The sequence below is a fragment of the Saccoglossus kowalevskii genome, chromosome 6, assembly GCF_978046115.1.
Source record: "Saccoglossus kowalevskii chromosome 6, keSacKowa6.1, whole genome shotgun sequence".
Classification (NCBI taxonomy): Eukaryota; Metazoa; Hemichordata; class Enteropneusta; family Harrimaniidae; genus Saccoglossus; species Saccoglossus kowalevskii.
In genome coordinates, this window is record NC_140646.1 from 5,941,059 (window position 1) to 5,956,152 (window position 15,094).

Genomic DNA, 15,094 nt, shown 5'->3' on the forward strand with positions numbered 1-15,094 from the left:
TGTCCTGCAAAGGGTAAGCAGTGTAATTACTGTCACGACGTCGGACATTTTATTTCTTGTTGTCGTAAATTGAAAAGCAAGAACAAAACGCGAATGTCCAAGCCTAAGGTTTCCAACATTAACGATGTACATGATCAGGATATTCTAGATAGTAGCAGCAATGAAGATGATTTCTTGTTTAATATTCATGTTTATGAGAAATATGGAGGAAAACTCCCGTTTGCGAAATTAAGTATCAACCATGTGTCTTTATATTTAATGATAGATTCAGGGGCAACTTGTAACGTTCTTAATATTAATGATTATCAGTTGATTAGCGATACTGTGGTATTTGAACCAACTAGTAAAGATTTATTCACATATGGGAAACGTCAATAAGTTGATGTATTGGGTACTGTTAAAACCAAGATTGACATGGAAAACAGATTTGAAAACTTGGTTTTATTCAAATTAACCCATACTATGATACGGTTTCCTTTGTTAATAAGGATGTCAGTGAACATAATTCAACACCTGCATATAAATCGAAAATTGATGATCTGGCCTTGCCAAATTGTCCAGAGTCGGTAAAAGCAATATTACGCGATAACTCAAATGTTTTTACGGGAATGGGAAAATATAATGTTAAGCAAATTAAACTTTATGTTGACCATACTGTTAAACCAATTTGTCAAAGTCACAGGCGTGTTCCATACCTTCTGCGCAAAAAAGTAGAAACAGAACTGAAATCACTTGAAGAGTCTGACATACTGGAAAAAGTTGAAGGTCCAACACCTTGGGTAAGTCCGATTGTCATTGTTCCTAAACCCGGTACTGATTGTGTACGAATTTGTGGTGATTATAGAGCTCCTAACTTGGCTATACAGAGAGAACGTCACGTGACTCTCACTGTACAAGAAATACGCACAAAACTTCATGGTTCCACTGTTTTTAGTAAATTGGATGCGAATAAACATCATCTCCAATTTGAACTTGATAAAGAATCACGTAACATTACGACAATCAGTACACATGTTGGGCTTAGACGATAAAAACGACTTCTCTTTGGTATTAATTTGCCAGAATGAAATGTCATTGGCCTTGCAAAATATTCCTGGTTTAGAAACTATTTCAGATATTATTATTCATGGCAGCGATCAAAATTCGCACGATAAAGCGCTACGTAGTTGCCTGTCTCGTTTATTGGCTAGTGGTTTGACTCTTGGTTTATCAAAATGTAAATTCTCGTTTCCCGAAATAGTCTTCTTTGGATTTAAGTTTAATAAAAATGGGATGAGTTGCGATGAAAAACGAATCAAAACTATCCGCCATGGTGGTTCGCCAATTTAGTACTATATCTGAGCCAATTAGACGTATTACAAAGACAGGTGTACAATTCGTTTGGGTGATATTCAAGAAGCTTCGTTTAATGCCATTAAAAACGCTATCTGTTCTGACATTTCTTTAGGATATTTTGACATAAATAAGGAGACTACTTTGACTGTAGACGCAAGCCCTATTGGTATTGGCGCTATTCTACGTCAAGGTAACACCCTGTTAGTTGTGCCAGTAGAGCACTGACACTGAAACTCGCTATAGTCAGCTAGAGAGAAGCGTTGGCAATATGTAGGGGTTTAGATTACCATCGTTTGTATCTCGACGGTTCATGTAGCACAAACCGAACACAAACCACTTGTTAGAATATTTAATCGTCAACAATTGCATAAAATGTCAGCACGAATTGAAAGATGGGTGATAAAATCTCAAAGATTTAGTTTCAATGTTCAATATATACAGGGTGACAAAAATCCCAGTGATTACATGTCGCGCCATCCGAATCATTCTAAGCTACATAACGTAACTAAAGCATATAACTATATTTCTTTTGTACAACAACATGCCAAACCTCGTGCCGTTAGTTTAGCGGAAATACAACTAGCAACCCAAATGATCCAACATTAATGTTTGTTGTGCAATGTTTAAAATATAATATTTGGCACAAGAACATCAATAAAAATGTGAATAAAGATGCTCTGAATGTATATACACAAATTAAGAATGAATTATGTTTCGCAGACGGAATACTTCTAAGAGGTACTAAAATTGTAGTCCCGTCTTCACTACAGCATCAAATTATTTCGACTGCACATGAAGGTCATTTGGGGTCATCCAAAACAAAGGCCCTTGTAAGAGAGAAAATTTGGTTCCCTGCAATGGATTCTCTCGTTGAATCTGCAGTGTCTAATTGTTATGCATGTCAACTTAATATTGACACTAAGGTCAAAGAACCATTAAAACCAACGAAACTACCTAAAGCGGTATGGTCATCCATAGCAACGGATATGTATGGCCCTCTGCCGTCCGGTGAATATTTAATTTAGTTATAGACGAGTATTCACGGTTTCCAGAAGTTGAAATTACGAGCTCTACAAGTTCGGCAGCGGTTATACCAAAGCTTGATCGCATCTTCACTTCTTATGGATACCCCGATGATAAACCTCCGTTTAATTTAAAAGAATTCAAGACATATTCAAAGGTTTCTAGTTTTAAACATCAGAAAATCACCCCCGAATTTGCTAGAGCAAATGGGTTGGCAGAAAACTTTATGAAAAATTTAGATAAAATAATTCGTTGCTCATTAGTAGAACGGAAAAAATGGAAAACTGAAATCCGAAAATTCTTGTTCCCCATCCGCCAACTGGGAAAAGTCCAGCAGAAGTTATTTTCAATCGAAAAATTAAAAATAAACTTCCTTCTATTGATCTCGATACGAAATTATTTAAAGGTATAAATAATGTTAAGACATAATCGTAGCATGAATAAAAATAAAATGTTTCACGATAAACATGCCAGAGTGAAGCAAACATCATTTCCTGATGGGGGAGTGTTTGTGAAAAATACGAAACTAACAAAATATGAACCAAGGTACAAGAAAGATAGATTTCGGGCTGTGCGTTCCAAAGGTAGTATGGTGACTGCCAGCAACGCACATAATAAACAAATAACTGGAGATAAATCCTTCTTTAAAAGTTACCATGGTCCAAATGTAGATAATGTTGATATGGATGAGTATAATGAAGATGTAGAGTTAGAGTTAGAACGAATTATGAATGAAATTAATAACCAAAAATTGCCTGCGGAAAACAAAGCACCGGATATGGAAGTGCAGGATGCACAAATTACGCAACAAAATGTACAGCACGCACGTCCACTCACAAGGTCAACACGAATAAGAAAACCGAATACTAGTAAGACCAGAATATTTATATTATTAAATTATTTATTAAATGTATAGATTAAATAAAATAAATAAAAACAATTGTTCTAATTGAAGGCAGCATTTACAGTTCATTCATAGTTCATGCGTTAGGACTACGTTGATACAGTGTAACAATGTTGGCGCCCGTGATCTCTTACCAGTGCGCAACGTAGCCAAAAAAACATGATCATATGAACACTGCTATTACAAGACTGGTAGGAGGTAATAAATTTGGGACGAAAGTATTCAAAAATCAGTTTTTGGCTGTTGCCATGGCAGCGGTGAGCCAGGATTTTTTTTCAATTAGTGATCAGATGGTACGACCTGCCTGTCAAGTATGAACAAAATCAGCCAAGCCAAAAAAAAAAAAAACGAACCCACAGAGCAGTTACCCCAACTTTGAGGTCAAGTTTCTCAGTAATGAAAATAGACATTAAAAACCCAGTGAATTTATGCCCACACTCAACTGAGCTGAGTAGAATAAGAAATGTAGGGTGAGATACACTTGGCGCGAAGGTAGTCAAAAAAATCAGTTTTTTGGCTGTTGGGCCAGAATAATTTTTTCATATTCAGTTTTTCCTAATAACTATGGTGAAGGTGTGATCTACCTGCCAAGTTTGAGCAAAATTGGCCAAGCCAAAATAATCACAGAAGAATTAATACGTGAAAACACTGGAAATCACCCACACAGACACACAAAAGTGATTTTAAGGGCAATTCTAGCGGAGCGGATCACCAATAGTGAACAAATATTTTCGCAAATATTACTGACCGCAAAAGACGCTCATCGCGAAGTGTCTTGTATCTTTAGTAACATACAGTATTATCAATGCACATAAACCTGTTGTCCCATTCTCCTCCCAATGTTTAGTATACTCTCTCTTTCCAATTCCTGTACCCGGTCTAATACGTAAAACTGCATATTTTAACGCAATGGAGTAGTCCCACCGCCCGAAAATATGTTTATAATCAACGAGTTCGTTCTATTGCAGTGTCTTGAAGCGGCTTTGGTGGCGTTGTTCGCGACTACATTAACACGTTTATATATGTTGTCTCATACTCGTAGTATGTTTGTTTCACATTGAATGATTGTAAGTTTATGGATTTTTTTTTACCAACGAACTGGTATAATATATATTATGTATGAAATTTGAAATGCAATTGTATATGAAAATATTGCAAATTTGGATACTGAAAAATCGTACTTGAAACAGTGACAAGAAAACTTGAAAACTACAACACAGTTATAACACGTGTGTAAGTCATGCATGTACTGTATTCAGACTTAGATTTCAAAATATATTCAACAACCATAAAATTCCCGCTCATATATTTAAAATCACATCTTATAGCTGCTTCTTGAAGTTTTCTCAAGCATTCACAAAGGCTTCAATTGACTTAAGCACGTCAAACTGGTCTTGTGTTTGCCAGAACGGCGCGCTTGCTGTCGTTTCTGTCATTGAATACTAGTAGGCGGTGGCGGTACTACCTCAAATGTATTGACGCGTCCTTAACTTCGTTGTACTTGTTGAGTTTATGTTTTCTGAGCGAGTATATATTCTAGTTCGACATCATTTGGCTGTAAATATAGACATTTTTAGAATTATAATATATAATCACGAAGACATAACACCGTCGTAGTTCTACAGAAACTGTTTTATTAGCTTTTTTCAAGTTCCCTCATTTCATGTGTTGTAGAAGTATTAGAAATCTAGGGAGCCTTATTTCTCGCGAGATTCCAAACAGACGCATACCCGGAAGCATTTCAAATTGCCGGCGGCAAACTTTCTTATTCGTCGCCATTTTTCCACGCTGGCCGTTTCTTGATCTTTTAAAAATATATTCAGTTCGTATTTAACTGAGTGTTGCTGAGGAAGTCTCTGAGATCAGGTACGTACATGCTAATTTGCGTGTTAATTGCTCCGAACGGTAGATGGGGGACTGCTATAAGTTGTGTAGCCTTCCTGTACTGACAACGTCCTATGGCGCACCAAACAAAAACCTTGTTGTTTTTTTGCAGGTCAGCCTCAATAACTAATTGCTAACCGTTTATTCACCAGTTACGATATTTATATCCATGTTTTGTGATTGACGAATACGTGGTAAAATCGAGGCCGACCGAAGGCGTTTTACGACGGGTGGTTGTTCCACTGTGTCTCGTATATCAGGATATTTCACGACAGTAGAACAGACAGTAACGCGAATCTGTCTCACTCTGTACTTATCTTTTTTGTTCCCGATTCAGACGGCATTTTTTACATTGGCTCTAGGGATGCGCGTTTTTACTTTGGTGATTGGCGATTTAGTTAACATGTTTTAATATTGCCGAGTATTTTGTCAGTGCGAACCAGCCAATAGTTGCCGCGTGCGATGTGCTCCCAAGTGTCACGTAACTAACGCACTGTTAATAGCGTTAATTGAATGTTTACTGAAGTTTGTTTGTCCCAATAGTCATTCAGAAACAATTTGAGTATAATCAGCGCTTTGGTGGGCAGTGAGTGCTCACACTGACACCACCTCGTGCATCAAATTGGACAATGACTACGCTTGTGTGTCAACAGAAACCCACTTAAACGCTCGTCATTTTAACACCATTGTCTGACGGTTTTCAAAAAATGTTACAGTGATTCAATTGTCACATCAAGGAGGTGGTGTGCGGACCGCTTGACCTTGAAGGTGACAACCGTTTCATTCCACTGACGCGTGTGTGTTTTAGTATATATTAACATAAGTTTTTTAAAGTGCATAGCTTTTTTTCAAAATACGTCTATATGTAAATGTAGTTCTCTTTGTCCCACTTGCAAGTGTGTCTTGATTTCTTCTTTCTGTTTAGACCAGTCTAAACACCCACCAAGCGTAGTCTTTTCCATGAATAGCCAGTTGTAATTACCAGAGAATATTCTGTAGCAGTTGCCTGAGTAGCAAAAACTTTTTCATTTCTATTCCCTATCCGCTATCTGGACGTTGTTTATGTGCTTTCTTTCACAATTGTGGACTTGTTTAAATGACAATGGATTATGTAAATCATCATTTGACCATAATTGGTGGAAATTAGTGGATTTGTTCTTGTAGAGTTCCCGAAATGTTAAACTACATTTTTAGATGGCAGCTGCTTTCACAGCATTGTTTTTATTAAAAATTTATCCAATGACTACCTTATGAATGTCATACATTAAACATCATTAATGTGAATTAGATGTTCCTTCAAGCTTCACTTCATAACAGCCAGCTACACAGAGGAAATTGACAATTGTTTATTTTTCATTAATTTTAGGTTTTTATTGAATCATGGCGTCATCATCTCCAGTGCCATCATCTTCATCAATGCAAGGTGTACCATGTGTTGCCCCTGTCAATCGTTTCACTGCTCCTGTTCACATTGATGTTGGTGGTCAGATATACACATCCTCGCTAGAAACGCTGGCAAGGTCTCCTGATTCAAAACTTGGTAAGCTTTTCAATGGAAATATCCCTATTGTCATTGACAGTCTCAAACAGCATTATTTTATCGACCGAGATGGACACTTGTTTCGTTACATCCTCAGCTTTCTACGAACTTCTAAATTAAATCTGCCAAATGATTTTGGTGAGTTTGATGGCTTGTACGAGGAGGCTAAATTTTATGAACTTCAGAATATGATAGATGCGCTAGAAGAGTACAAAGAAGAAAAGGAACGACAAAAATCTATGGAGGAGGAGATTGGGATGAATGAATGCATTGTGGTCAATGTAAGTCCTGACTGTGGTGAAAGAGTCTGTCTGAGTGGTGACAAGAACCTGGTGCATGAAATCTTTCCTGAGATTGGTAGCAGTGTGCTGTGTAATTCTGGCTCACATTATGGTTGGAACCAGGATAGTAGTCATGTGATTCGCTTTCCTCTCAATGGATTCTGTAAACTGAACTCTGTACAAGTATTACAGCGATTATTCCAGTGTGGATTCAAAGTGGTTGCTGCATGTGGCGGTGGTAGTGAGGGTGCACAATTTTCCGAGTATGTCATGTGTCGTAAAAGCCTTAATGTGTCACCTGTGATCAAAGAAGAATATTTAGACTGAACACTTGATTGATTTAATATGGGTATTTATTAATTAAACATACACATATAATATTAATCTTGCTTTTCACATGTGAAGAAAATAAAAGATGACATTTTGTTTTCATTTTGCATCTGGCTTTAAAAAATTATGGATGCCAATACAGTGAATTGGAGTAAACATGAAATATAAAGGGACAATGATGTTTGAAATATTTATGTAAGAGTATATACTACATCAGCATTTTCGTGGTCCTAACTTTTACAGAAATAAGTGTAAATAACAATTACTTTCTTCCATGTTTTAAATTCAAATCTAGAATTAGTGATTTTTTTCCATCTCAATTTTACACAGTATTTCAGATTTTATTAAGTCAAGTAGTAATGGAATTGCAAGTTTGAAAGCTTGTATTTTGTTAAGCTAATCATGCACCAACTTACACTGTAGATTAAGAATTAATGTTTATTGCATATTTTAGTCAATTCTTTGTTTTATAGCAATATCATACCTGAGCTTCAATTATGTTAAAAGTGTGAAAACAAATTAAGAGAAATATTGTTAATAAGATAGAATGTATTTAAAAATTGTAAAGATATGCAGGATTGTCTCTTTCATTATCTACACACTATTAACAGCTTTATTGAAATTTAGGCTGATGGGTATCATGCACCACAGATTTTTATGTCAACAAACTCTGTATTTTACAAGTGTGGCTTACAATACACAAGACCAATATCAAGTACTAGTATTTAATCGATTGCTAGGTATGGAGTTGACAGTTTCAGAAATCAATCAGTGAGATGTAACTATGTTAAATGTTTGCAAACTTCTGTAAAGGAATTCTGTAAATCAGAAAATGATCAGACTTTTACAACTTGTTCCTAGAATGATATCAAATCTGGAAAACAAAAGCAAGCTGACTAAAGTGACAAAAATATTCACTTTGAAGTGCTATAAGTAAAGCGAGTCATGTAGGAACTAACCCACTCACATTCCCAGTCTACTGTAATTAGAATACCTGACACAGATTTCAGAATTTTGAGGTAAAAAAGCATTTTCTACAGATTTTGAGTAGACAAGTCAGAAATGATATAACAAATGGGTTGAATAAGATTGAAAAGAACTGCCTACAAAAATGGATTTGATTAAATTAAATTAATTAATTTTAATTTTTATCTGATGAACCTTGTTAATCAATAATATGCTATTTTTACCAAGAAAACAAACAAGTTAACATGTTTTTAGCTTATCAACAAAAGAAAGTGAATATTGTCTGTTTTTGTTTTGGTTCTTTATATAAAGGTATTGAAACTGCTTATAGTAGTTGATAATATTAATTTGATGTTTGCATATTACAGTACTGACAGCGAATTGGTTACTTGCTAAGTGCTAATTTGCATGTCACATTCTTGCAGCTGATTGGTTACTTGGAGTATTTTGACACACACTGCCTGATGGCGCAACACATTAACTTCTCATCCTTAAATTAATCCGTTCCAGTTTAAAATATTTATCATAGATTCAGATGTTGAATTTGATATTTTTTTTTTAAAACTGAAACCTTGATCCTAAAATACAGTATAAGTGGAGAGGGTCGCCTGTTTGTTTTCAGCATAAATTGTCTTTGATGATTTGATGCTGTGTGTGACTAGCAGTAAAAACGGACAATAAGGTAAGAGTGAAGACTGCTATCTCCTCGGGCTATTTCAACTCTTTCTGTTTGTCGCTCTGAATACATATTAATAGGTAGGCTGTGATATACAATGGATAGGTCTATATATCTATAATGCCCTAGGCTACTATGTACCCGCCAGTGGATAATATAGTCCTGCTTTACATATTAAATAGTATCTTTTTTCATATGGCCTTGATTGTGAGTTTGTGTGTTGAATTTAAAAAAACATCACACAAGCTCAAATTTTTTAAAAGACTCATACTTAAACGGTAACAAATAGGATGTCATGGTGTGTGATGACGCTCGCATTAGATATGAGTGATTCTGTTACCATGGATACAGAAGCGTTTGGATACAAGCAGCATGGCATTGTAGCGTTTTGTCATGTTTGCAGAGTAAAGCTTTAAGTCTTTTGTCATTTCTTTCAGCATTTGTTTTTCTTTTCATATTCATAGTGATATACAGATATACAGATATTGCATAAAACAGATATTTCAAAATGTTGGATATTTTTAGTCTGTCATGTAATTCCAATATGGTCCATGTTAGAAATAGATGTTGTGCACTTAATTTTGGGTTCCACGAGTTTCTCACCATTAAAATAACATAATATTGGACAGGTTTTAGAACTTTGGTAATCATTTTTATTCATCCTGTCATCATTGACTTGAAGTATTTTTCATATATTTTAATGTCATATTTCAATAAGTATGTAGAATGCATTGTTTTTATCATATTAGTTGATAAAATTTGATATATTGAAAAGTTTAATCATGATGAAATGTGACAATTCATGTTTGTTTCCCTTCTCTTTGAACACCAAAGTAAATTTCTGTTACCTTTCACAAAATACTGTAAAATGACTAATTTTCACTGTTTAAATTTAGCTGATTTACCATTTCAGGCATATTCAGTGGGTTTTAAATTCATGGTTTTATCATTTAGATAATGTGTTCTATGCTAAATTTTACATATTCACTAGGTTTTAAATTAGCGCATTTTCCAGTCAGCGAAATAAGCAAAATTAAAACCCAGTGAATAATTAACCCCTTTACAGTAAACGTGCCAAATTTTTTAGTTATATTTTCCAACATTTTGATTAAATCCTGAAGGCAACATAAAATTATTGCCATTTGGTTCGAAATTAAGAAAAAAATGTTGCAGCAAAATGTTGGCAGGACAAAGTATGAAAGTGTTGATGGTTTGTAATGATTTGTAGAACATCTTTGTTGAGACATGTCATCTATTGCTTGATAATATTTGATGTTGTAAGCAGTGGGAGTGGTGTTTGCTGGTTTAGCATAATGTACATCTCCTGCAACAAATAAATTGTCTGGATATTATGCTTCTGTAGTGCCTTCTACATGCAATTATCTTTTAACTTGTGATTTTGGAAAATAACAATTTTCATGAATTTATTCATAATTGAGGTACTTTCAAAACACGAATGAGACGTTGATTCTATATTTATTTGGGATTTAAATCAAATTCAAAGTAAATTATGTGCTGATTATTGGTACAGTGAAACCTATACAAAAATGGGAAAAATGTATCGGTTCACGGAGGTGGTTGGTTAAGCAAGTCCATGAAGAATGCACTGCAATCAATAACTTGTATTGATGTTGGCTATGTACACGCCTACAGATGTTCACGGCTATGTACACGCCTACAGATGTTCACGGCTATGTACGCGCCTACAGATGTTCACGGCTATTGCAATATATTGATGATAGTTTAGCATTTCATGAACATTTTTCTCGTAATTATTTTTAGAATACTGATGTAAGACCATGGGTGTCCCTGAAAAATGACCACTGCCAAGTCGTTTCACAAGGTGATTTTATTGGTAAAATGTCTGGTTTTTTTTTCTAATTTCAAACTGCAACATAGACATTGATCGATCATTGTATTATTTAATATAGCTTGTGAAATAAAACATTTATCTTTATGTTGGGAACTGTTTCTATACATGTGGAAGCAAAAGTTTAGCGACTTGTCTTGTTACAACTTGTTAAATTGTCAGAATGACATCCATCTTTGATGACCCTTAAAGGTTAAACTAAAAGAATAAAGAGACTGTTGTGACATGGGAGCAGAGGATGTAGGGTAACCATGGAAACACAAGTTACAGAATAACTAACACAAGAAAAAGTGTCTGTTTTCAACAGAAATGCTGTAATCAAGCCTGGGTTAATGCAGTTGCCTATGGCAACATCACATGGCTAGCAATAGGTAGATGCATTCTGCTCCAGGACTGATTGCATTAATCATTTTTTTGCAGAAATATTCACCATTGCACATGCAGGTTTCTTTAAACAACCGTATCAACAACTCTCCCCTGAAAGAGTTGCCGTTAATAATGCAATTATTGGACTGATTACATGTCCTGAAAATGTAGGATTTAACGTGCATTCAATCAGATGATCTGTGCCGTGTCATAAAATACTTATGATTGTCCCTTGTAATCTGCCAGTAACTGACAGTCCCGAGTGATGCCAGTAATCTGATTTACCCGACAACCTATTAATACGTGTCCTTCCTCTGGCTCTCATTTGTCAAGTTGAGTTATTGAATTTATCGCAACATTTCATCGTTTCTATCAAAAAAAATAATAATGCCCCTTCTCCCAAGCATATTTAAATAATCTGTTGACTGCATTTTATATTTGTATTTCAGTTTATAAACTACCTTTGTTCCATCCATCTTGTCACAAGGATGTGTTTTTTTTTACATTTTGCCCAAATGATTTAAAATGCGAAACGATTTTTGACTTTGCTCTCTTTACAAGTATCTTGTGAAGAAATGGACATTGAGCAAATTTATTTCTAGAATGTTATTTTCATCTATTGTAATATAATCCAAGATGCCATTGCCATTTTTGTTATGAAATGATAATCAGTTGTCACAGGACCATATACTAAACAGTCTTGTTCATTTCAAATTAAGGTCATTAAGTATCTGACTTTGACAAAGGCTTGTTATTTTTGCCACAAGCATTGCTGAGTGAAATATTAAATTTCTCATACTGCCCCCAACCTAAATAATCTTTTTTTTTCGCCCAAAGGCAAGCCAGTATGAAAACTGTATGTACATGACCTAAATCTTTCTTTCCAGATGGAAGAACATGAACACTATGATTACACTAGTAGAAAACTATTTACACTATAAGAGTATCATTTACAGCAAGATCACTATTTACACTATGGTTACACTATAAGAGTATCATTTACACTATAAGAGCACAATTTACACTACAATTACACTATAAGAGCACCATTTACAGCAAGATCACTATTTACACTATAAGAGTGCCATTTACAGATTACACTATAAGAGTGCCATTTACAGATTACACTATAAGAGTGCCATTTACGCCAAGATCACTATTTACACTATGGTTACACTATAAGAGCACCATTTACACAGATTACACTATAAGAGTGCCATTTACGCTAAGATCACTATTTACACTATGGTTACACTATAAGAGCACCATTTACACAGATTACACTATAAGAGTGCCATTTACACCAAGATCACCATTTACACTATGGTTGCACTATAAGAGCACCATTTACACAGATTACACTATAAGAGTGCCATTTACACCAAGATCACTATTTACACTATGATTACACTATAAGAGCACCATTTACACAGATTACACTATAAGAGTGCCATTTACGCCAAGATCACTATTTACACTATGATTACACTATAAGAGTGCCATTTACACAGATTACACTATAAGAGTGCCATTTACACTATGGTTACACTATAAGAGCACCATTTACACAGATTACACTATAAGAGTGCCATTTATACAGATGACACTATAAGAGTGCCATTTACAGCAAGATCACTATTTACACTATGGTTACACTATAAGAGCACCATTTACACAGATTACACTATAAGAGTGCCATTTACACAGATTACACTATAAGAGCACCATTTACACAGATTACACTATAAGAGTGCCATTTACAGCAAGATCACTATTTACACTATGGTTACACTATAAGAGCACCATTTACACAGATTACACTATAAGAGTGCCATTTACAGATTACACTATAAGAGTGCCATTTACGCCAAGATCACTATTTACACTATGGTTACACTATAAGAGCACCATTTACACAGATTACACTATAAGAGTGCCATTTACGCCAAGATCACTATTTACACTATGGTTACACTATAAGAGCACCATTTACACAGATTACACTATAAGAGTGCCATTTACACCAAGATCACCATTTACACTATGGTTGCACTATAAGAGCACCATTTACACAGATTACACTATAAGAGTGCCATTTACACCAAGATCACTATTTACACTATGGTTGCACTATAAGAGCACCATTTACACAGATTACACTATAAGAGTGCCATTTACACCAAGATCACTATTTACACTATGATTACACTATAAGAGCACCATTTACACAGATTACACTATAAGAGTGCCATTTACGCCAAGATCACTATTTACACTATGATTACACAATAAGAGTGCCATTTACACAGATTACACTATAAGAGTGCCATTTACACTATGGTTACACTATAAGAGCACCATTTACACAGATTACACTATAAGAGTGCCATTTATACAGATGACACTATAAGAGTGCCATTTACAGCAAGATCACTATTTACACTATGGTTACACTATAAGAGCACCATTTACACAGATTACACTATAAGAGTGCCATTTACAGATTACACTATAAGAGTGCCATTTACAGCAAGATCACTATTTACACTATGGTTACACTATAAGAGCACCATTTACACAGATTACACTATAAGAGTGCCATTTACGCCAAGATCACTATTTACACTATGGTTACACTATAAGAGCACCATTTACACAGATTACACTATAAGAGTGCCATTTACACAGATTACACTATAAGAGTGCCATTTACAGATTACACTATAAGAGTGCCATTTACAACAAGGTCACTATTTACACTATGGTTACACTATAAGAGCACCATTTACACAGATTACACTATAAGAGTGCCATTTACGCCAAGATCACTATTTACACTATGGTTACACTATAAGAGCACCATTTACACAGATTACACTATAAGAGTGCCATTTACGCCAAGATCACTATTTACATTATGGTTACACTATAAGAGCACCATTTACACAGATTACACTATCAGAGCGCCATTTACAGCAAGATCACTATTTACACTATGGTTACACTATAAGAGCACCATTTACACAGATTACACTATAAGAGTGCCATTTACGCCAAGATCACCATTTACACTATGGTTATACTATAAGAGCACCATTTACACAGATTACACTATAAGAGTGCCATTTACAGATTACACTATAAGAGTGCCATTTACGCCAAGATCACTATTTACACTATGGTTACACTATAAGAGCACCATTTACACAGATTACACTATAAGAGTGCCATTTACACAGATTACACTATAAGAGTGCCATTTACAGATTACACTATAAGAGTGCCATTTACAGCAAGATCACTATTTACACTATGGTTACACTATAAGTGCACCATTTACACAGATTACACTATAAGAGTGCCATTTACGCCAAGATCACTATTTACACTATGGTTACACTACAAGAGCACCATTTACACAGATTACACTATAAGAGTGCCATTTACGCCAAGATCACTACTTACATTATGGTTACACTATAAGAGCACCATTTACACAGATTACACTATAAGAGTGCCATTTACACCAAGATCACTATTTACACTATGATTACACTATAAGAGCACCATTTACACAGATTACACTATAAGAGTGCCATTTACGCCAAGATCACTATTTACACTATGATTACACTATAAGAGTGCCATTTACACAGATTACACTATAAGAGTGCCATTTACACTATGGTTGCACTATAAGAGCACCATTTACACAGATTACACTATAAGAGTGCCATTTACGCCAAGATCACTATTTACATTATGGTTACACTATAAGAGCACCATTTACACAGATTACACTATAAGAGTGCCATTTACACCAAGATCACTATTTACACTATGATTACACTATAAGAGCACCATTTACACAGATTACACTATAAGAGTGCCATTTACGCCAAGATCACTATTTACACTA

The 15,094-nt window shown here is 35.0% G+C and overlaps 1 protein-coding gene across 2 annotated transcripts; it reads left to right on the plus strand.

Moving 5' to 3' along the window:
* The first annotated feature begins 4,964 nt into the window (after positions 1-4,964).
* Positions 4,965-10,896, plus strand: LOC100375558 (BTB/POZ domain-containing protein kctd15-like). Of its 2 annotated transcripts, none has more exons than XM_002742425.3 (2): positions 4,965-5,128; positions 6,513-10,896. In XM_002742425.3, exon 2 carries the CDS (start codon positions 6,527-6,529, stop codon positions 7,292-7,294), a length of 768 nt encoding a protein of 255 aa, XP_002742471.1. In that variant the 5' UTR covers positions 4,965-5,128; positions 6,513-6,526; the 3' UTR covers positions 7,295-10,896. The 2 variants fall into 2 exon arrangements, with proteins under 2 accessions (XP_002742471.1, XP_077862689.1); XM_078006563.1 differs by lacking the exon at positions 4,965-5,128 and adding an exon at positions 5,171-5,258.
* Positions 10,897-15,094: the final 4,198 nt, after the last annotated feature.

Excerpts from the sequence above, each read along its gene's own strand:
- LOC100375558 (XM_002742425.3), top strand. The coding sequence starts at position 6,527 with ATGGCGTCATCATCTCCAGTGCCATCATCTTCATCAATGCAAGGTGTA.